Source organism: Sus scrofa, chromosome 3, assembly GCF_000003025.6.
Source record: "Sus scrofa isolate TJ Tabasco breed Duroc chromosome 3, Sscrofa11.1, whole genome shotgun sequence".
Classification (NCBI taxonomy): Eukaryota; Metazoa; Chordata; class Mammalia; order Artiodactyla; family Suidae; genus Sus; species Sus scrofa.
The window spans coordinates 1,400,908-1,423,242 of NC_010445.4; the positions used below are offsets into that span (position 1 = coordinate 1,400,908).

At 63.3% G+C, this 22,335-nt stretch overlaps 1 protein-coding gene across 1 annotated transcript in view; it reads right to left on the bottom strand.

Annotated features, from left to right (window-relative positions):
* Positions 1-22,335, bottom strand: part of MAD1L1 (MAD1 mitotic arrest deficient like 1) — a 323,281-nt gene that overhangs the window by 164,842 nt on the left and 136,104 nt on the right. The window contains exon 11 of the mRNA XM_021085975.1: positions 19,361-19,505. Within this exon, the coding sequence (XP_020941634.1) occupies positions 19,361-19,505 (145 nt within the window). The remainder of the gene's footprint in view (positions 1-19,360; positions 19,506-22,335) is intronic.

Below are 22,335 nucleotides of genomic sequence, written 5' to 3' on the forward strand. Positions count from 1 at the left end.
CCGCGCCCTCCCCAGGGCTCGGGCGGCTTGCACGCGGAGCTCTGCGAAGGCCCCGTCGTCTCTGACGTGCTCCTCTGTGCTGCTCAGACTGGGCCATCTCCCTGCTCCATCACCACGTTCAAGGATTCCCTCTTCCCTCCACCCCTGCGCTCAGCCACTGCACCTCCACTTCAGCCTCGGTGTCCCCACGACTGGGTGGAGCGCCCCGACTCCCCAGGACACTGCCCTCCCAGCCCCTCGGCCGGACGGAGGCTGCTGGCTGGCAGGGGCTTTTTCTGCCTCCGCCCTTGGGCATGTGGGGGCTGCCGACCTCTTCAGCTCCGTGTCGGGGAGAAGCGCAAACACAAAGCCCAGAGGACGCTCGGCAGGTTGCTCCACCCTTTTGAGTCTTTTGTGTTTGGTCCATATACAATATGCAGGGTATGAGCTGTACTTGGCAAAAGAAGGAGGGGTAAATACGTCTACGCCACCTTCCTGGAAACAGAGGTGTCAGCTGCTCTTTCAATCATTCGTTCAGCGATAACGAGCACGCGGAGGCGCCGGGCCCTGCAGCGGCCGCTGCCCTGAGAAGCTGGGTTAGTAACACGAGCTCTGCTCCCCGCGTGCAGGTGACCCAGGAGGGGAGCATTAAACCAGAGGAGGAGGGGCTCCGAAGGCATCTCCTCCGGGTCACTAAGCCCTCGGCCCCAAGGCAGGCGGGACCCCACCCAAAGGGGCTGCCGCCGCGCTGCAAAGATGACAGCCATCGCCAGCGTGGCCCTCGGGGTGGGCTGGGGGTGCTGAGGGGGACATCGCGCAGGGGACCACCCTCCGGGACAACCTGCCGCCAATCGGGCGCCAGCCCAGCAAGGCCTCCTCACCCGGAGGTCAGGGGCGCCCCTGGCAAAGTTGCTGGGGGGCTGTCTCCCTGATAGAGAGAAGACACACTCTACACACACACACAGTCTCTCCCCCAACACCCACTGCAGGTCAGCGACATCCGAGAGGCTCCTGTGAAAAGCAGCCTGATGTCGTCACTGTGAGAATTAACGTGCGTCTTTTCTAGGAAAGGAAGCCTTGGCCACTGCTTCCTGCGCCTGCTCCGGCTGCGACGCCCCTCCACCTCCTCTTTCCCTCTGTCCCCGAACAATGTTTCAAGCCGGCCAACCGAGAAGAATGGGCCCCGACCTGACCCATGGGAAGGGACAGAGGTACCCCCCGCGTTGGGGAAAACTGGGGGGGGTTCCCTCTTGGGCACGCTCTGTGGGCACCCGCGCCCTCCTGCAGCAGCAAGAAGCCTGGCCGAGATCTCCCCGTGTTCGCGTGTCTCCCCTCCCGACACGGACGACCCGAGCCGGAGTCGTTCTTCTCCAAGGAACCAACATGTCTCCTCGGCCCGCGACCACGGAGCAGGCCCAGGCTCTGCACGCGGCCTTTCCCTCCAGGCCTGGGTGGTCAGCGCCAGGGAGCCCGGCCGCCCGCTGACCCTGAGCTCAAAGGTACCGACACCAACGACGCGGCCTCCGGAGGAGACAGCCCTGCACCCAGAAAGTTTGGTCCCTACGTTGTGTCCCTTTATTTGTAAAATTGCTTATGCAAAGACATTACCATGCGTAATGGATTCAATTATGCAGTGTAAGATGCAGCCCGAATGGAGAAAACTCACGTCGGCCACAGAGACACTTCAGGAAATGTTACAAAAAAAAAACAAAAAAACGATGTCACTGATTTCAAATGTGTTTGAATCTGCACACCTCTAACCACGGGGACACAACATAAATATATAAAACAGGGCTCCTCTCATCTCCCCACTGGGTTCTCGCTGATGACACGCCCGGGGCTGACACCTTTCCCGTCCTCAGAGGCAGGGCCTGCATTAGCATGTAAATAGCTGGCAGATACCAGGAAACGAAAGCCAGGAAGAGCTCTTTAATTAACTTTAATCCTCTGAAAATCCTGGCCGCAATCTGCTCCGACGGTTCTCCAGGTCCTCCTCGGAAGGACCTCGCTGCGGCCAGGGGGCCCCCGCCAGGCCTGCGGGGGGGAGGGCGGCCGGAAAGGGCCAGCTGGGCGAGCGACGTGTGGGTATGGGCCCCCCAACGGCTGTGCCACGACTGTCCTGCGCAACTTGGGGATGCTCCCAGGAGGCCGGCGCTGGCTGGGTTCACTCCCCTCCCACCCTGTGCGCCCCAGCCCTGCAGGTTGGGTGCCCACCTTTCCTGGAAGGCGAGGGCTCAGCCCGGCCGCAGGCCTCCTCTCGCTGAGCTCACAGCCAGGCCGAACCCGCGAGGAAAACGGCGGGGGCACCAGCCACTAGAAGACACGGCACACCTGGGCGTGCGGCTGCGTGCGTGGGGCAGGTGAGCAGGCCGTGAGGGGGAGGTGACGGGCTGAACCAGGAGGGCCAGGGGCCCCAAGGGACCGCCGTGTCACAGCAGCGCTCACAGAGCAGGGACGGCCGCGACTGTGGCGCCGTCCTGAGGCGGTACCAGCGCACCTCGCCTTCTCCGACGCGGACCCAGACCGGGGGTGGGGAGGCAACGACCAGGGGGTCTGAACGCGCTCCGGCTACGACCACCAGAGGATTCAGGCTGGGAGCACCGTGCCACAAACCCTGGGAAAGGTATCTCACAACCTCCCCAAAGCGACGCGAAGATTCACAGAGAAGGTTCAGCCGCGAAGACGGCCAGGAGCCTGGAGGTCAGGACCCAGCCGGCACTAACCCCCCAGGCGACCCGGGCGAGCTTCCAAGTTCTCCGTTGGCTCCGAGTGGCACCGCCCCTGACCCGGATCTGGCCCCTGTGAGGGCAAGGCTGCAGGTGGGCCTCAGCAGAGCGCAACGCTCCTGACGGTGCTGCCACGAGGCCACCCTGCAGCCCACTGTCATGTCCCGCGCCAAGGAAAGCCCAGATTCACAGCGCACGGCGCACAACGGCTCACCGCCAGCCGGCACCGGGCACCCACCGCCGCGCCCTCAGGGCTCACAGGCGCTGGGCAAGGCCGGCTGACGCGGGAATAAATCCCGCTTCTGCAACCAGCAGTATTTCATTAACCGGAGGTTAATAAAAGTCACCGGTGAAGGCTCACCAGTGGCTCTGATTGACTTAGGGACGTTCACTGAGCTGTGGGAAGGGCCCTTTGTAAAAGCTTCTTAGGAGAGAGCTCGGGGAAGCCCCAGAAAGAGACGGGCACTGCTGGGACCGGCAGGCCCAGCGCAAAGCCCGGGTCTAGCGGGAACCTTCCCAGGACCCGGAGCAGAGGGAAGCAGCTCAGGGCCCCACCAGACGCCACTCAGAGGCTGACTCCAGGTGTCACCAGGTGACAGCAGACACAGCCCCAGGAGCTGGGCAGGCCCCAGGCGTGTCCCCAGGCCTCATGCTCACAGCGTGGGGAGCACAGGAGGGACACAGAGGGCTACGCGCACACTAGTCTCTGGGGTCCCCAGACGAGGCCAAACCTCGTCCGCAGCATGTAGCCCTCACGGCCACCCTGGGCTCCTGTCCCGGTGCCACAGGGAGGGGCTGGGACCGGCAGCACGGCCGGGACGGCCCACCCTCAGGCCCTGTCCTGGAAGCAACATCGCTGAACGTCCCAGGAGGTCCAGGGACAGACCCTGTCCTGCTGAAAGCCTCTCCTGTTGACCCCCCTCCAGCCGGGAGGCGAGACCCCACCCCCCAGAAAGGGAGAGGGTCCCTCCACGCTCTTCTCCTGGGCGGGCGGCCTGCAGCCAAGCCCCTTTCCCAGCCCCACGGCCTCCCTCTCCAGACACGGCGCAAAGCTGGACGTGACCTATGGCCAAAGCAAACAACCCTCGGGCCTCATTCTGGAGCCCCGCGCCAAGGGCCTGGGTCCAGAAGCAGCTCCTCCGTCCTCCTCGTGCGCTACTGCGGGGCCGTCTGGATGGTCACGGGCCGCGCCAGCCAACGATCTCGACCCTGGCCACATTCCCTGCAGGTGCCGGTCTGCCGTCCGACGGCGGATGGTGTTTAAGACCGTCTGGAACGAGCGCCCCGGGTCTATGCACGCAGCTCCGTGTCACGGCTGTTGAACAGCGGCTGACAGTGGCCAGGGCCGGCCCTCGTCTGCTGGGAGGCCTCGGGAGAAAAGAGCCAAACTGCACACGACCCCCAGCTTTCCGGAATAAAGACACACACACACACGCATACGTCCTCACACGTGCGCTCACACACACATCCTCACATGCACACTCGAACACACGCACACGCAGCACGCGCACCTGTGCTCACTGCCCCCCGCACCAGACCAGGAGGCCAGGGCTCGGGGTGGAGCCAGACAGGCCTGCGCTGGACACGGCCTCCTCTGCTGGGCGAACTCCTCAGCCTGCCCCGACTAGACGACTTTTCCGCAAAAGGGAATCTGCAAATCCCAGCTCACAGGCGCCTCAAGCGACCTCTGAATAGGATTATTAGGAAAGTTAATGAAAGGAAGGTCGTTTGATGATTATCGGCAGTCACGACTCTGCACTGAGCGCCTACTGGTCCCAGCCCCCCCCACGCACCCCGCAGGCGCCTACTGGGAGATAAACGACAGCAACAGTGGGAGGGGAGTTCCCGTTGTGGCTCAGTGGGTTAAGGACCCGACGTTGTCTCTGTGAGGATGTGGGTTCCACCCCTGGCCTGGCTCACTGGGTTAAGGACCTGGCACTGCCACAAGCTGCAGGGTAGGTCAAGGACGTGGCCTGGATCCCGCATGGCTGTGGCTGTGGTGCAGGCTGGCAGCTGCTGCTCCCATCCAACCCCTAGCCTGGGAACCTCTATATGCTGCGGGTGTGGCCCTAAAAAGACCAAAAACAAAAAAACAAAAAAAAAAAACAGCGGTAGACAGCGAGCACACCACATGACGCCTGCACAGCATCTGTGACGGTCTCGCCAGGTCAGGCGCTGTATTCTGTGCGGGGTTCCCGTATTTCTTACCGCTGAACACGTGTGAATCGCGGCCACCACGTCATCAGATGCGGCTCCCGTGTGTGCTGTGTCGCTGATGAACTTTCTGGTGGTTTCTGCACAGCAGGGAGATTTTCAGGGATGTGTCACCTTACGGCAGAACTGACTCCAAACATGTGTGAACTGACCAGCACGGATGCGTCAGTGTTAGTTTACAACGAGAACGCGTTCGAGGGCCCGGCTCCTGGAGTCCCTCTCTGAGCCGGTTCTGTGTGGAAGGTGGGCGAGGGCACGTGTCCAGGAGAGGCGTTCAAGGGAAGGCAGGTCAGGAGTCTGGACCTGGAGCGGAGCTGTCCTGAGGGCTGCTCCTCAGCTGCACAGGGAGGCCCACGGGCCTTGGGGTGCCCCCTGCCCAGGGCGCCTAAAGGCCCAGAGTCGCTCATAGATCCCCGAAGCCACCCAGCTCCCGGGGAAGGAGATGGAAAAGAAAGGCTTCCAGAGACGACGGGGAGGGGCAGCCCAGGGGCACAGCCCTCACGCAAGAAGGGCTGGTCCACGGGAAGTCAGGCCAGTGGGGGCACCAGGCACTCCCCAGAGTGGGCAGCTGGGGACACGGATGCCATTGTGCCCTGAAGGACCAGTCAACCACACAACTCACGCCCACCTTGTTCAACAGCCCCTGTGCTACGGCCACCTCAGGTTCTACTCCAGCTCTCAGGTGACCAGTAGCCAGCAACCACCCCAGGCTGGAAGTGAACCCCAGAAAATGTGGGGGAGCCTGGCCAATGGAGCCAGCCTGCAGGGGAAGAGGAAGGCCCCCAGGCCGCAGATGGGGGGACTCCCGCACACGCAGGGTGAGGGCGCAGAGTCCCTCCAAGACGCACTCTCTGGGTAGTGAAGCCAAGGACAACCCAACAGGGGCAGAGGCCAGGGAAAGAGCGGCCCCCGGCCGTGCCTCCCAGGCCAAGGGCAGACTGGCCTGAGCCAGAACAGCCCAGGGAGGCCGGTGGCACCTCTCACATCTGAAATAATCACCAGGCGTGGCCTGGAGACAATTCAAACACCACCAGCAAGACACGGCAGCTATTTTTGGCAGCAGGACTCAAGAGGCTGTGCCTGGCAGGGACCCATGTCTTTGAGCGTGGCCATCAATTTTCACCTGCAGCCAAATGCCGTTCCTCTCGGGATGAAGGTTATTCAAAGATTTGGATTTCTTCGAAATGGAGCTAGAAAGAGAACAGGAGTCCACGACGACAAAGGGGATCGAGCGTGTACACAAGGACACCCTTGGCCACACGGCCTCGTCCTCGCAGGACGCCCCAGGGCCACCTGCCAGCCTGGGATGGAGGCCGCTCCCCGCGCTGGGTGGGCCTCGTGCCCCAGCGGCGTTCCCATTATGACGCAGCAGGTCGAGAATCTGGTGGTGTGTCTGTTGTCTCTGCAGCAGCATGGGTTTGATTCCCAACCTGGGAACTTCCATGTGCTGCAGGTCCAACCAAAACTAAAAAAAACCAAAAGAAAATGAACTTGGCAGTCACACTACAGCTGTCCCATGGTGGCTGTGGGATCAAGCAAGCCTGGAGGGGACGGTGGAGGAGCCACGGGGGTGGTAGGGCGGGGAGGGTGGCCCTCTCAGTGTGTCGGGGAGAGCAGGAGACAGGCTCAGAGGGCATCCAGGCCTCGGGCAGAGCGGGCTGGCCGGGCTCCTACCCTCCAGCTCGCCTCTGCCGCCGCCGAGAGTGGCTCTGCCTTTACGTCCCCATGGAGGGACCGGCGCCCATCCCCAGGCTGCTGAGTTTAAGTTACAGCCTCAGACAGACTCATCTGTCTCTGCCATCTCGCCGCCAGCACTTCCGACGTCCCCACCCACCCACCCAACTGCAGCCAGACGGGGTGCAGCGGGGCTGCCTGAACGGAAGTGGGGGGACAGCCCCACAGAGCCCCACTCGCGGGGCGCCCCACCCTCCAGGGAGAGGGGGGCAAAGGCCGGCAGGGGTGCTGCTCCCCGCTTACGGGAGGCTCTGTGCCCCGGTTCCTTCGCCGGTCACACGAGGGAGCACGACATGCAAGGGTGCCGGGCACCCACCGTGTGCCAAGTGCCTGCCAAGCACAGCGAGCTGCAAAGGAGCGGGCAGAGGAGGACGCTGAGGACGGGGCGGGGGGGGGGGGGGCGCAGGGCGGCGTCTTCCCTGCCCCCACCGCCCCCGGGCACAGCCCTTGCCAGCCTGGCGCAGGAGCGGGACAGGGGCAGGGCTCGGCGTCCCCGGCGTTCCGGCAGCGTTTCCGTCCCTGGGCAGGAAGAGGCCAGGCGCCTGTGATCTAAGCTGCGTGTTGGCTGAACGCCCTTTTGAGGGATGGACCTATTCAGATGAAAGTGACTATGGTGAAGTGGGGGCAGCCAACGAGGAGGCGCCCTCGACTCCGTGCCTCGGAGGGCACGCCACAGCAGCATCTGTGACGCCAGGAACCAGGCAGCACCATCCAGGCAGCGTTCAGGGCGCGAGAGCCCTGGGCTCTGATCACATACACACCCCCGAGACCGCGGCCGGGGCACCTCCCACCCCAGCCTCCCCCGACCCGGGGTTCTCGGGAAGGTACCGCGAGGCCCACAGGCCTCCCCAGCAGGGCCCAGAGGCTGCTGGAACCTGGGCAGTCTGGGACGTATGGGTGGGGACTGGGGCCATGCCCCCTCTAAGAGGGCGAGCAAGTTAGTGCAGAGAGCATGGGTTAGCGGGACCCGGCACGCAGCCTCCAGACCGAGGGCAGCAGAGGAGGGTGCCCGGCGGCAGGAGCCTGCGGAGGGGGCGAGGGCGCAGGCCACGGCCGCGCCGGGTGCAGCTGGTCCTCCGCAGCCAGAGGGGCCTGCGGGCACCTCTCTTCCCGGCCCCTCCAGCCCCACCTTAATAAACATCTTCCAGTTGGAGAGAAAGGAAAGGCACTTTGTTTTGATTTCTTTTTATTTCCTAAAATTGCTTTGAGCGCTGGAATTTTCTTTCCACGACCCAGCCCCGGCTGCCCCCGCGGTGGGATGGTGCGATCATACCGGTGACAAGACCGGCTTTCTAACACCTCTGCAGACGGCATTTCCCCGACAAAGCAGGTGGGCTTTCTTACCTAAACGGATACACCAGAAACGTCAGCCTGGAAAAGTAACCCCAAAGGACGGCCCACCAACACGTGAGATCGAGTCCGAGGCCGAGAAGGCCCTGCTCGTCTGGGAGGCAGGGGTGGGCGCGGCCCCCCCCCCCCCCCCGTCCTCCAGGCTCCTCCGAGGGTGAGGAAAGGCGGAGGGAGGCTCTGAGAGGACAAGGCAGGGCTGACTCTGAGCGGAGCCTCAGGAACGTGAACGCCTCGGGCCCGGCGCCTGCCCACGGGTGGAGACCACGGCCCACCAGCCAGGCGGGCGGGCGCAGGGCAGCGGGGGGCGCCGGGCTCTGGGAAGACGCTGGCCGAAGCGGAGGCAGCCCGGCTGCGAGACTGCCGCCTCGGAGCAGAGCGGCCTCCAGCTCCAGACTTCCGGGGTGCAGGCCACGGGGGAGAGGACGGCCCCCCGGCCCGGCCCAGGCCACCAGCACATAGAGGGGGCAACGAGTCTCTCTGAAAACCAGTAACCAGATGAGCGAGTGGAGACACCAGACGGCCAGCTCCTGGGGGAGGGGGGCAGGGAGCGGGGCGAGGTCGGGGCTGGCAGGAGGCTAGGCCTGCGGGCGTCCTTACGGACCGGCCAAGGCCTGCTGACTCGCCCCCTGGACGAGGCACTGGGGGGCAGAAAGCCTTCTGGCACAGCCCCCCAAGGTCTCAGCCGTGGAAAATCCTGGGACTGGTCCACCCCGGGTCCCCGTTACACCGTCTCTGGAAAGGACCAGGCCATGCTATTCCACGCCGTCTGCACGCGGGCAGCGAGGACACCAGCCGGGAGCCAGTCAGACGGGCAGCAGCTCAGGCCCTGCAAGCTTCGAGTCCAAGGCTGAACGCGAACCCCCCAAGCCTGCCAAGGGCTGCTCCTGAGGGCCCACGCAGGGCCAGCTCAGCCCGCCACCCGGGGTCAGTCACTCCTGCAGGCGACAGCACCACTTCCGCACGGACAAAACGGGGAGATGGCGATGCACACTCGGCTCCCGGCCATCACGTGCGCCCCCAACGTCGGCCCACATCCAACCTCCGCCTGGAGGACCAGTCCCACGGCCCCACGGCGAACCTGGGCCTTCAAAGGCCCGGGCTCCAGGGACCTGGCAGGGGTGTCTCCAGTTCCGTTCGAGCCACTTTGCCAGGGCGGGCAGGAGCAAGGACAGAGAGGAAGCAGAGCAGGGACGGCCGGGGCCCCAGGAAGGGCAGGCTCGGGGTCAGCAGGACAGCCCTCCTCTTGCATGTCTGACGGCACCGAGGCCGCTGGCACCCCCGTGGGCAGACTCACCAGCCCCGAAGGCAGGGAAGGTTTGCACGGCCCCCAGCAGGAAGGTCTTCAGACCCTCACTCGGTCAAGACGAAGCCTGCTCTCGCCGTCCACACACGCGCAAACGGCGGGGGGCTGCTCTCGGGGCAGAGGTGGGGGGGCACGATGAGAAACACCCATCAAAACCCAGCTCCTGTGCCCCCTCTGGAGCCACAACCTGCCAAGAGGGAAAGGGCCTGTGCCCTGTGCCACGCCTGGGGTGGCAAAGAGCCAGAGATGCACAAAGAACTATTCCTTAGAAGACAGTGCAGGTCTGAGCTGCTTAAGGATTTCCTTCCGTGCCACCCAAACCAGGAGTTTCCAGCATTAAGAAAGAAGGCAAGGGACAGAAATCCTCCTAATAAGATTAGGAAGCTGGCCGGCTCGGAGGAAGGACGGGGGACGAGGACGAAGACGAGTGATCAAAAGCAGCCGGGGCGCTGACGGCCTTTTGCAAGAGAAACAGACATAATCCGCTTTTCTCCAAGGTGGAGGCTCGGTGGGGGCGTCAGCCACATGCCCACTCAGGCCCCGGGCAGCTGCTGGCTGCCACAGGGGCTCCCTGCTTTGCAGGGGGTGGGTAACTACACTGCAGTGACAGAGGGGGACTCCAGGGAGCTGGGGCCATGCTTATCTGGTCTGCTCACAGCACAGAGCACCCCCCCACAGCCCTGGTCCCTTTTACCCCCCCACAGCCCTGGTCCCTTTTACCCCCCCACGGCCCTGGTCCCTTTTACCCCCCACGGCCCTGGTCCCTTTTACCCCCCCACGGCCCTGGTCCCTTTTACCCCCCCACGCCTGGTCCCTTTTACCCCCCCACGGCCCTGGTCCCTTTTACCCCCCCACGGCCCTGGTCCCTTTTACCCCCCCCCCCCCACGGCCCTGGTCCCTTTTACCCCCCCACAGCTCTGGTCCCTTTTACCCCCCCACGGCCCTGGTCCCTTTTACCCCCCACGGCCCTGGTCCCTTTTACCCCCACCACGGCCCTGGTCCCTTTTACCCCCCCCACGGCCCTGGTCCCTACTGCCCCCGCTACGGCCCTGGTCCCTTTTACCCCCCCATGGCCCTGGTCCCTACCGCCCCCCCCCACAGCCCTGGTCCCTTTTACCCCCTCACTGTGCCAGTCACTTCTGCACCCCCCATCCCTGCTGCCTCACTTAACACCTGTTAATGAGTCACAAGTAAAGGAGCCGGATGCCCCTGAATGCCACATCCAGGCCTCTGGGGGTTCGTGAGCCCCCGGGTTACACTCAGGTGTCATAAAAACAAAAAACCAAGACGTTTAAAATACCAGCAGCCACTTCTGAGATGCTGCTGTGAGGGAGGCCTGACAGCAGAGGCGGCACCAGCAGGCGGCCAGGGCACGAGACCGAGCCCCCCCAACCGGGGTTGCGAGTTCAACATCACCCCCCCGCCCCCCACGCTGTGTCTCAGTGTCCTCAAAGGTAAAACGGAAAGAGCCCCCGCCTCGAGCTGCCACAGAAAGGAAAGAAAGGTGTGAGACGCTTCACAAAGCAGAGGCCCACAGCCGACAGACCGCAGGGCTGCTGGAGTGAAGAGCGTTCAGAGCTGAACAAACTCTGACCGTGTGATCCAGGCACTTCAGCTGAAAACTTAGGTCCCCACAAAAACACGCGTGTGGGTGATCGCGGCTGCTTTACCGAAAAGCATAACCGGACGCCCTCCCACAGGCGACGGCCACGCAGCCGTGCCCCGTCCGAGGCCAGCGCTTCGCCCTGGGAAAGAGAAGGGCTCTCGCAAGCCGAGAAAGGACATGGAGGCACCCCGGGTGCCTGTCGCCGGGAGAAGGCCACACACGGCGACCCCGTCCTCTAGAAGGGGCAAGGCTACGGAGACGGTGCCGGGACGGCGGCGGCTGGCAGGAGGGGCACAGGATGAGCACGGAGGGCTGTCGGCGCAGAGGCAGTGCTGTCGGGGACGCCCTGGTGTTGGATGCATCTTTTGGCGAAACCAGAGAGTACAACACAGAGCACGGCCCCGGGGGGACTGCGGACCTCGGGCAATGCGGCCGCGGGGCCTCGGCAGCCCTAAGAACCACGGCGCGGATACAGGTCGTTACCCACAGGACTTGGGGGGGCGGGAAAGAAGAGAGGCCTGGACCTCTGCGTGTTCTACTGAGTTGTTCTGTGAAAATAAACTGCTTGAAAAATAAAGTTATTAATTTTAAACATGAACCTTTTTTTGGCTGTGCCTGTGGTACACAGAACATTCCGGGGAGCCAACCGGCGCCACAGCAGCAACCTGGGCTGCTACAGTGACAATGCCAGATCCTTAACCCACTGAGCCGCAAGGGAACTCCAAAACATGAACGTTTTCAAGTGTCACATACTATATGCTTTTATCTACATAATGCTCTGAGAATGTCAGAATTTCCAGAGGTGGAGAGCAGTGGGGGGAAGGCATGGGGTGGCTTTAGGGGACCCGAGGAAGATGTCTGTGGTGACACAGACACACACACACACAAACGGCCTCGGTCCTGGTTTTGACATCGCGCTAGAATTACCTAAGTTATTACCGTTGGGGAGGCTGGGTCATAGATGCAGGGGGGGCCCTCTCTGTCACTGTCATGACTTCCTGGGGATCTAAAATTGTGTTTTAAAAAACATGAAACAGGGAGTTCCCGCTGTGGCTCAGCAGGTTACAAACCTCATTAGTATCCGTGAGGTTATGGGTTCGATCCCTGGCTTCGCTCTGTGGGTTAAGGATCCACATTGCTGTGAACTGTGGTGTACACTGCAGACAAGGCTCGGATCTAGTGTGGCTGTGGCTGTAGCGGAGGCCGGCAGCTGCAGCTCTGATTTGACCCCTAGCCTGGGAACCTCCACGTGCTGCATGTGCGGCCTAGAAAGCAAAAAAAAACAAAAACAAAAACACCAGCACGAAACAGATCCATGCCCCAGGCTCTAGCACGCAGTCCTTCCTCTCCCGGGTGCCTGGTTCTCTGGTTTCCCCGAGCTCTGCAAAGTCACAGGCTGAAGGCATAGGGCACCCACGCGCCCACCCCAACACCAGCCACCTCGCAATTCCAGCTGCCGTGAGTGTGCTCTGTCCCAACCAGAGGGCACCGGCTGGAGCTGAGCCCTGACCACCCTACTGCTGGCTCAGCAGCACCCAGCTCACAGCGGGCACCACGAAAGAATCCCTGTGATGAAAAAGTGAAAGAGCGAGGGAGTAAGCGAGGTTGGATTCTTTCTCTTGACCCTTTCAGCCTTCCCATCTGCCGACGCCATGAGCTTGGAACATGGAAACCTTGCCTGAAGGTCAGCCTCCACAAACCCAGAGAAAATACGAGAAAATGTCCTGAACGGAATAATAAAAATAACTCACATCAAAATTCACAGAGCAGGCATTTACGATTTAAAAAAATAACTCTTGGAAAACTACACCTAGACGGGGATTTCATTACTCCAATAAAGTCTCTGCAAAAACAAACAGCACGCGTCACACTTGGCGGCGGCCACTCTAGGTCCCTGAGACGCGGCGCGGAGAGGACGCGGCGGGCGGCTCCCGACCTTCCCGCCAGGGGGTCGGCGAAGGAGGCAACACTGGGAGCACCGGGGCCGTGGGGACGCGGCGTCCGCGCAGAGGCCAGGCTCCCCGCTGGGCAGGGCTCCGCACGGCCCCCCGTGCCCGCCCCAAACCCGCAGAAGGGAACAACTTCGAAGGACACGCGCAGGAGGGAGAGCGCCCTGCAAACTGCCAACCGTCGCTGAGGGGAAGGAAAGAAGACCCAGGTGAGCGGCAGAACACGCGACGTCTTGGTCTAGACGGCGAAACTCCCCTGAGACGCCATCTCCCCCCAGCTGATTTAGAAACTCATCCTGAGCCCAGCCCAGCCCAGCCGGTTTGCGTGGAAAGCTAACGAACTGCTCCTGAAACGCACGAGGCTACGCACAGGGCCCCAGCCAGCCAGAGAGTCTTCAAGAGCCACGATAAACGGAGCTTTACGACCAGGCGCCACATACGAGAAAGCTGCGACAGGCCAGACAGGGCCACGCTGGCAGAGGGACAACCGCGACGGCTGGCACGGAAGAGCATGCGGACGCGGAGCTGCCCTCGGCGGCCCCGGGTGACAGTTACAGCAACAAGACAGCGCACAGGGGACCAAGGGTCTCTCAGGAAATGGTGCTGCGTTGACGGCACTGCCCCCGAGGAAAGAGTGTGTCACCGATTCGCCCTCCCCGCAAAGCACTTCCAGAGGCGGCTTCGAGCGAAAGGTACACAGTGAAACGAAACGTCTCTAGGGCCCTGGCGGCCACGATCGGTACACGGAGGCCGGAAGTGCGGACTCCAAGCTCACAAGTGGACAGCTGGACACATGAACGCCGCTCGTCGGAGGCAGAGTAAGAGGGAGGAGGCAGCCAGCGCCTGGAAGACACCTGCCACAGGCGTCTCCACCCGCAGATGCCCGCCCACAGTTCAGTACGGGAAACAGCCCCTGCGCCCGCAGGGAGGGCATGGCGGGAGCAGCCCTGCAGAGGGGGGCTGCCTCACGGAGCCCCAGGGCCTCAAAAACGAGGTGGCACCTCCGTACGCACCAGAGTGACTCAAAGCAGAGCCACCAGGTTTTGGTGCAGACTCGGGGGTGGGGGGGACTCCCCTGGGACCAGGGGGTGCTCCCAAGACAGTCGCCCTGGGCACGATGTGCGGGCCCCGGGGCTGCATGCTGGCATGCTGCGTGGGCCACCATGCCACCTCGACGTGTGACAGCAAAGGGGCCCCCGCCCGGCCGCCCACGAGGACCCTCACCAGGGCGCGGCACCTACCACCTGCCACATTCCTCCCAGGAAACGCATCGTCTTCTCTCGGGGACAGAACTCAAGGACACGAGGCGTGACTTTAGCCCGAACAACGCTGACGCCCCCATGCAGCGAGCAGCGCCATCCCCGAGGGTCTGAGTGACCCCGAGTCAGGAAGCTGACCCCACTCTCCTGGGCCTACCGTGCAGGGCACGGGGCTCGGCAAAAACCCACGGGGATGAGACTTGCCCTGGGCCCAAGCCTGGACCTCCCTGTGGCCGAGAGGCTGGTCCCACGGAGGCCCAGGCAGCAGCTGGACAAGCCTCAGCCCCGCAGTTTCCACATAATTACAGGCCATTTCTCAAAGCTGCCAAGTGACCACAAGGAGCACAGAGCGGCATTTACGCAGAGTAGATAACACAGATGCCAGTGCCGGACTGGAGCCCCGTCGGAAGAGGACTGGGAGACCCGAGGGCCGCCTCGGGTCACAACGTTGAAGGACCTGGAGCAGCAGCTACCCCCACCCGCCCCCGGGGGCTCGGCAGGCTCGGCCTGGGAACCTGCCTCGGCACAGCCCCTTCCAGACACTACGCAGGGGGATCACTTCCTGCCTCGCTGCCCCCAAAGCTCAGGTTCGTCTGTTAGGCAGCAAGAGCAGGGGTCCTCCAGTAGGGGTGGCGAAGGGGGATGTCGGCACTACCAGACAACGACCCTGGAGGGAGAAGACGCCAATGACCAGCGCCCACTTCCAAAGGCCAGTGCCCTCTGGAATTGCGGGGAGCGGGGGGCAGGGGGGCCGAGGGAAGAGGGGGAGGGGAGGCTTTTTCTTTTCTTTTTTTTTTTCCAAATTTCATGCTAAAAGTTAGCTTTCACTGCTTCGATTCTGTAGCCACATTGTGGAATATTAGAGGCACACTGGAAATAGCTCATTTCAAATAGGAAAATGGTTTGTGTTCACCCAGTTCTGGAAGCCAATTTTCAATTGCTTAAAATAGGCATGGTATTTTACCAAGGTAATTACACTCTTAGCTATCAGTAACAATTAAACCCTAGACTGGAGCCACTTAATAAGGTCTCAGAACAAACCCGCACACCCCAAGCCCTGTACTCTGAAATGTCAAGCACACAAACAGGGCCCCTGACGGGGCGCAGGAGTGGGAACCCCACGGCGGGCCTGGCCGTCGCCGCAGAAGGTACTCCAGGGAGACGGGCTGGGGGCTCCGAGGGGCGGGGGTCTCTCCCAAGCAAGGACGGGGAAACATCGGCTGCCAACACATCCTCGAGGCTGGACAGCTGCCCCCCGGGAGGTTCCAAGAAGGTGGGGGGCGGCCTGCTGGGCACCACCCTGCACAGAGCCGCCTGACCGAGAGCTTCATCGCGCAGGCTGGCAGGACGGTCCCCGGGTGCCAGACCCGGCGACTGACATCGACCCCTCGCGAGTGTGCCTTCGGGGGCGCTCAGGGTAAGTCATCAGTCAGTGCCGGGCAATCAATACCCTCTCTCTCGCCACAAGGCCTGTGAGCGCAGCGGGCCCAGGTGAGGGCTGGAGCGGCCGGAAAGCGCCACCAGACTCCAGCCCGCTGAGCCGGGGGAGGGAGCGGAGATTTCCCGCCTTGGGAGCCGGAGCAGCGACCGTCAAGGACAGAACGCGCCCACGAAGGAAGCCAGGCACGAGAGCACGACGTGGAGGCACAGCCGACAAGGGAGACGCGGCGGTGGACACAGGCAGCCCCTGAGGAGGTGCCCACGCCGGCAGGGCTCCCTGCGGGGACTTGCACCCCGTGAACCCATGGGACCCAGTAAAGCAGAGCAGGGGCAGAGCCCCGGGCTCCCGGCACCTGGCCCCGAACGGCAGGACGTGGATGAGGCGGGCAGCGCCCGCTCCAGCAAACGTGTGACACGGGCCAGTTGCTCTTACCTGTCTGCAGCCAAGGACCAAATCTTCCCAAAGACGGTGACTCACTGGGGACACAGGGCGAACTGAAGCCCCGATGGCGGCTGCCCTTCTGAGGGCTGGGCTGAAGTAAAACGAACCCCAGAGAGAGCACAAGGGACTCCGCCCGCCCGCGAGGGACACCGGCAAACACCCCAGCTGCAGGCCTCTCTCAAAGCCTGGGAGGGCGCCCCGGGGCCCCACGCAGGAGGCACACGCCCTCCACCACCAGGTGCCCTGCGGGTGGGCGCGTCCCAAGTCGGGTGGGTCTCACCCCCCCACCCCGACCACAGGTGTGACAGGCCGAGTGATAGGAGGCTCAGGGGATCTTGGCAGATGAAACTCGGCCCGCAGATTGCCCTGGACTCTCTGGGCAGGACGAGCCATTCACACGCGCTTTCAAAAGCAGAGACTTTCTTCAGCCAGAGACGCGGCAGAGAGAAGCTGGAGACGGGAACCGAGCGGGTCCCGAGGGCCCGTGGGAAGAGGAAGAAGGCACGCAGATTCCAGGAGCGAGGCCAGCAGCCAGGAGCCCCAACCCCGGGAACGACTCCACCACGGCCACAGCGCGCCTGCGACCAGCCCGCCTGACAACCTCTGGACGGCGGGCAGCGCGGGGCCGCCCGGACGTGTGCCCCAGACGTGTGCCCCAGGCCCGGGGATCACGGACCCGCGCTGTTCCCAGCGCCAGGCCCCAGATCAACTCGCGCCCCACCCCGCACCTCGGCCGACGCGGGGAGCCTGCTGTGCACTCACAGGCTAGTGGGGCCGAACAGCAGCCCCCAGTCTTCCTGAGCTGCTCGCCCCACAACCCGGGACCCCGGGTGAGGAAGGATTCCAGCAACACACTTCTGGACACTCATTCCAGAAAAATCACACACTCGCGTCCACACAAACCCTGGGCAGCTGCAAAGCCTGGAAAGGGTGAAAATGCCCCCTGCTCCTGCGGGATTAACCGACTGCAGGCACCCACTGGGGGGCACCGCCCGGCAGGGCTGAGGGGCCAGCTGCAGGCACTCGCCACCCCTGGGCGGCGGGTGGGGGGCACTCTGGTGAGTGGGAGGCGCGTTCTGGACACTTCCGCTCTTGTGACATCCTGAAATGGCACCATGCGTGCGACTGTGTCATGCACACATGGCCACTGCCAGGATGCACAACTGTCCCTGGGTCACCGTCACAGTCAGGCTGCCCCACTCGGAACGTACTCGGCAGCCGCTCACCTGCCCGGCTCTCCCGGGACTCCTGTCTGGAAGAGCCAGTGCGTCTCCTGGGCGGGGCGGCCCAGGGCCTGCCCACGAGGTGGGGTGGCCCTCGTCTTCCATGGTTTGTATTTTTCTTCCTTTCTTTTTCAGTTTCTAGCTGAAACTCTGCACCTCTCCGCCACCTTCATCCAGCCCGCCCAGCCTCCACCCTGGCCTCTGGCAACTGCCTCTGGGGTTGTGGGTTCAGCCCTTAGAGGTCCCACCTACGGCTGACTCATCAGACTGTCGGTCTGATTGATCTCACTGAGCCTAACGCCCTCCGGGTCCATGGGGTGGCCGCAGCCACACTGCACAACGCTGCCCAACGCTGCCCGTGCTCGCTCGCTCGCCCACCCCTGCGCCCTCAGGCGGCGCCCACGCCCCGCTTTGGGAGTGACGCTGCAGTGACGTCCTGTCCGGAGAGCGACTGCGTCTCCTCGGGATGAAGACCCAGAGGTGGCTCTACTCCGGTTCTTTGGGCCCCGCATCCTGTCTCCCTCCGCAGGTCTCACAGCGCCTCCTGAGGAACCTCCCGCTGGGCACGCAGCCGCCGCCTGAGGCACCGCGGTGCGCTCGGAAGAGACCGGGGCCATCCCAGCCCGCTCGGCTACAGAAAAGCTTGCTGGGGGCGGCGGGGGGCAGCTCACCTGCTGTTGGACTGTCAGGTCCAGACGTCCCACTACCCCAGCCACACGCAGCCTCGCGCGTCTCAGCCGGGCCCTGAAGTCCTCTTGCCGACCTGTGCCCAAGGGGCACAGGCCCCAGTGACAGTCTGTTCAACAGTGGTCGCCCGTTCCGTCCGGCTTTTCCCTGCGCTGGGCCCAGGCCGTGGCTTCTACCCGAGCTGCTCCTCCACGCACCCCAAACCCACGGCGACTCCAGGTACACGGTGCCTTTCCACACGGTTGGCAGGCGTGTCACTGCGTTACTCTTGCCCGCTGTCCCTGGCATGGTAACCTCTGTAGGGCCGTGACCACACACCTGCATCACGGCACCTCTCGCAGAGAGGGCACCAGGACCCAGGAGAGATATGGGAAGAAGCAGGCAGGAGTGAGGGCCTAAGAAGCTGGCTCCTTACAACCAGCCACAGCCAACCGACCAGGCGTGGAGGCTGCGCCCTCCGCTGCCAGCTCTGGGCAGCAGCAGGTAAGGGGCTCGGCCGAGCCCCACCAAGAAGCCCGAGTCACCGGAGACACATGGGAAGTCTTTTAAGAGACCGCGTGGGACACATGGGACAGGCTGCTCGGCAGCGGGCTTTTAGTGGCAGGAACACAACCCGCCTTTCTAAGAGCTTCACAATCGAGAGGTGCCAGCAGCAAGGAGCCTAGGTTTTCATCACAAAGGCTCAGGGGCAGGCACAGCTGGCAGCCACAGCCGTGGCCGGGGCGGCCACCCAGGGTCAGCTTGAGGGCGGGCGGAGGATCTCTGCTCAGCAAGCTGGACTCTCTCAGCCTCGCCTCGAGAGCATCTGGGGGCAGATTCTGGCTTTCTCCTTCCGCGTCTTCTGAAATTTCACCATCCCAGGCCAAATTTTAAATAATGCTCTCACACAAAACCCTTAATTCACGCTCCAGCGAGCTCTGCTTAGGGAGCCAGACATCAGAGCCCTTCGGGCACAGCAGTCAGAGAGCCCGGCCCCCAAGATGGAGCCGGCAGCAGGCTCGCACCCGCCCCCTTGCATCTGGACACAGGTGACAGGCGCCAAGCCCTGTGGCTCATGGCCTGCCCATCAGGCCTAAGGGACGGCTGGCCCCGCCCGGCAGAGATGTGGGGAGGGGCTCTGCCCTCACAAGGAGGGGCCCAGGCTGCGTCTCAGAGCCTCCGGGCCATCAACCCAGAGTCAAATCGCACGGGCCGCTGAGCCACCAGGATGCATGCCCTTCGGGAGAGGCAGACGTGCAGGCAGCCCCACGCACGTCTAGCTGACCCAAAGTGAGCACACACGGCTGGCGGCTCTGAGCGCCCTTCATGTGGCAGAGACTTTAGCAAACATGCGGAGCCTGGAAAGAAGAGACAGAGCAGACGTGACAGGGACGGGCTGGAAGCTGCTGCCCAGAAGGCGGGCCTCCTGCGGGCAGGGCTGGCCTGCGCTGCCCTCCTGCCCCCCGTACCTTCGTCAGCAGCAGGACGCGCTTCTGCAGCCGCCGCGCCAGGGCCTCGTGCGTCTCCCGCTTCTTCCTCTCCTCCAGCAGCTGGCTGCTGACCTGGCGGACCTCCTCCTGGAGCTGCAGCCGGGCCTTCTCCAGCCCCCGGGCACTGCAAGAGTCCAAAGGGCAGAGCGATGAGGCCGGGCCCCCAAGACGGCGCCCGCTCTTCGACGGGCCCCAGGCCCAGCACGGCGTGCGTCACTCAGGTCCCAAAATAGCGCTGCACGTGCGGGCCTCCTGCCGCCACTTCCTCACTCGTGAATAGCTACTTAAAGCCTTTCAGGAGTTTCTGGATTTCAAAGAGACACCCAGGGCGATCCCACAACGTGGTGGGCGCGGGGGAGGGAGGCTCGACTCCACACACAATGGGAGAAATTGCCGGTGGCGCGGGATGGGGACAGCACTTCTGAATGAGCTGATTTACTGGAGCCAGCGCTTCCCAGCCCCAGGCGGGCGGCCAGATGTGCAGCTCTGTGCGGGACGTGGAGCCCCGGCCCCCGGGGGGGCTCTCCACACACATCCTGCAGAGTCCAACCCCAGCAGACCTCTGAACCCCTCCTGGGGGGCAGAGCCCAGGGCACCACATGGCAGCACCCGTTGGGCCTCGGCTCCCACACTTGACGCTGCCCTCCTGCGACCGTGAGAGCCTCTCAGCCAGGCGGCTCCATCGCCCGCCGTCCTGCAGCCCACACGCAGGCCAGGACGGGCACCCTGGGCTCACGTCCCCACTTCTCGCCATGGCCGTGAAGCCCCTTCTGAGCGCGGTCTTGGCCCCTTTTCCTCCAGAGGCCGTCGGTCCTTCCCGACCTGCAGGACGGTCCTCACGCAGGCTTCCGAGGCCCCTGTCCGGCCCCACATACACGGGAGGAACCCACACGCAGCCACCCCTGTGCTTTTGAGGGGACGATGACCAAGAGAGCGTCCAGGCACAGCCATGGCCCGGGGAGAGGAGGCACGGACCCCGCAGGCGGGCAGGCGCACCGGGGCTGCGGGCAGAAGATGCCATGCTCGCACTATTTCTTTAGGCAGAGGAAACCTCTTCCCAAAAGGAAGCTTTAAAAGCCTCAAAAGCAAAGCAAAGCAGTCGACTACGGCCAGGCCTACGTCACACGGGGCCGTTTGCAACACCGACCTAGGGTGAGGCTCAACAACGAGACGCTCCGACATGAGGCAGGTGGAGCCGAGGGGCCGTGACGACACCTGCAGCCGACCTGGTTCCTGGCGGTCGACTCTGCCCTGCCTGCTTGGAAGACACAAGTTCAAGGAAAGCGTCACCCCATTCAGCGCTCCCTGTGGAGGTGGTCGCCCCTCTGCCAGCTGCATCTCGCTCACGTCCGAGTGAGTGTGGCTTCTATTATCATTCGTACGATTCTTTAAACAGCTAACTGGGATTTGGAAGTAAACAGGAAACCCGCATGTGCAGAACTTTGCCTGGGACTCAGTGGAGACGCCGGGCCAGGCCTCCGGACGGCCCTGGGCACCCACGGGAGCTGGCACAACGCTCTCACCCAAGGCTGCACCTCACCCAGGAGCCGCCCCTGAAAGCCTCGGCCAAGCCCGATCCAACGGCACAGCCGACCAGTGGCACCTGCCTCCTCTAGGCGCTTCTCACAGGGAAACAACATGAAAAAACAAGTACAAATCCTCCTGTATCAGACATTTTTAAGAGGCTACTTTGAGTTCTAGTTCAGGTGAAAACCATTCACAGGCCAATTTAACCTCAAGGGCTGTGAGGCTCAATCTAGAACCACTGGCTTGAGGTGAAGAGGGCCACGGCGCCCTGAATCACGGCTCCACGGCAGAGACTTAACGACACAGGCTTGCTGGGCACAGCTTGGCAGAGGCCGATAAACCCCAAGCTCCACGCCTGTGGGAGCGTGATGCCCTGGTGTCCACGTGGGGGTCAAACTGGAGGCCTCCACCCCAAGAGCAAGTACGAAGGCTGAGGGGGAGCTGCTGCCCACCTGCGGGGCTGGAGACCCCAGCTCCTGGGCTTGGCCCAGCGCAGAAGCTGCATCTGGTCTGTCTGCTGCCAGCCTGCTGTGTGGGCCCCTTAAACGCAGGTGGGCCTGAGCCCCCAGAGCTGTCCCAAGACGCCTTAAGAAGAGTGTGTCAAGTGCAGGACGCAGGGCCACAGGAGATGCCCGAGGATTTCAGGGCTCAGGGCTGGGCCAAGGCGGGCAAAGAAAAGCCTCTTATCCTTGCCAGGGTGAAATGCTTTTCATGAAATCCAGACAGGAGGGAATGGAGCAGTGGACACACAAGCCTATGAAACCCCGGGCACCAGTGGTTGGCACCAGGAGGGTGGCCCCCCCGCAGGCCCGGCCAAAGGCGCTCAGCCCTGCCCAGGGTCTCCTGGGGTCTCCTGCAGAGCACCCCAGCCTCACAGCCTTCAGCCCTGCGTCACCCCAACTTCCCAGGCCTGCCCTGAGACCTGACGCCTTAAGAGACTCGATGTTTTAAAAGTGAGACTAGGCTTAAAACACCCAGGGCGGGAGTGTACCGGAGGTGACGCTGCTGGCACTTCTCGCTGGGCCGGGCCCCACTCCGCCAAGTCCCAGGGACGAGCCTGGGCATCCCGCAGAGACAGCAGCAGGCCACGAGCTGGGCGCTCACTCGGCCGGACGGCTCTCAGGCAAAGACGCCGAGCGCTCCATGAGCAGGGATGCCGGCTTCGCTCACCAGGGGTCAAGGAAAGCACCCTCGGCTGTCAAGGAGGCAGAAACTTTAGGAAGCAGCTGGGGCCGGGGCTGTGGGCACCCAGGGACGAGGAGAAACCACCACGCTGGCCGCCGGCCTCTCTCTCCTTGGCGCCAAGGCCTCCGGCCCCGAGCCCGGCCCGCAGCGCAGGCACCGCCCAGCCCTCTCACCTCTGCGGGAACAGCTCTCATTCCAGCTCTGCCTTTCTTGCGAAGCAAAGAGGAGAAACCTCATAAAAA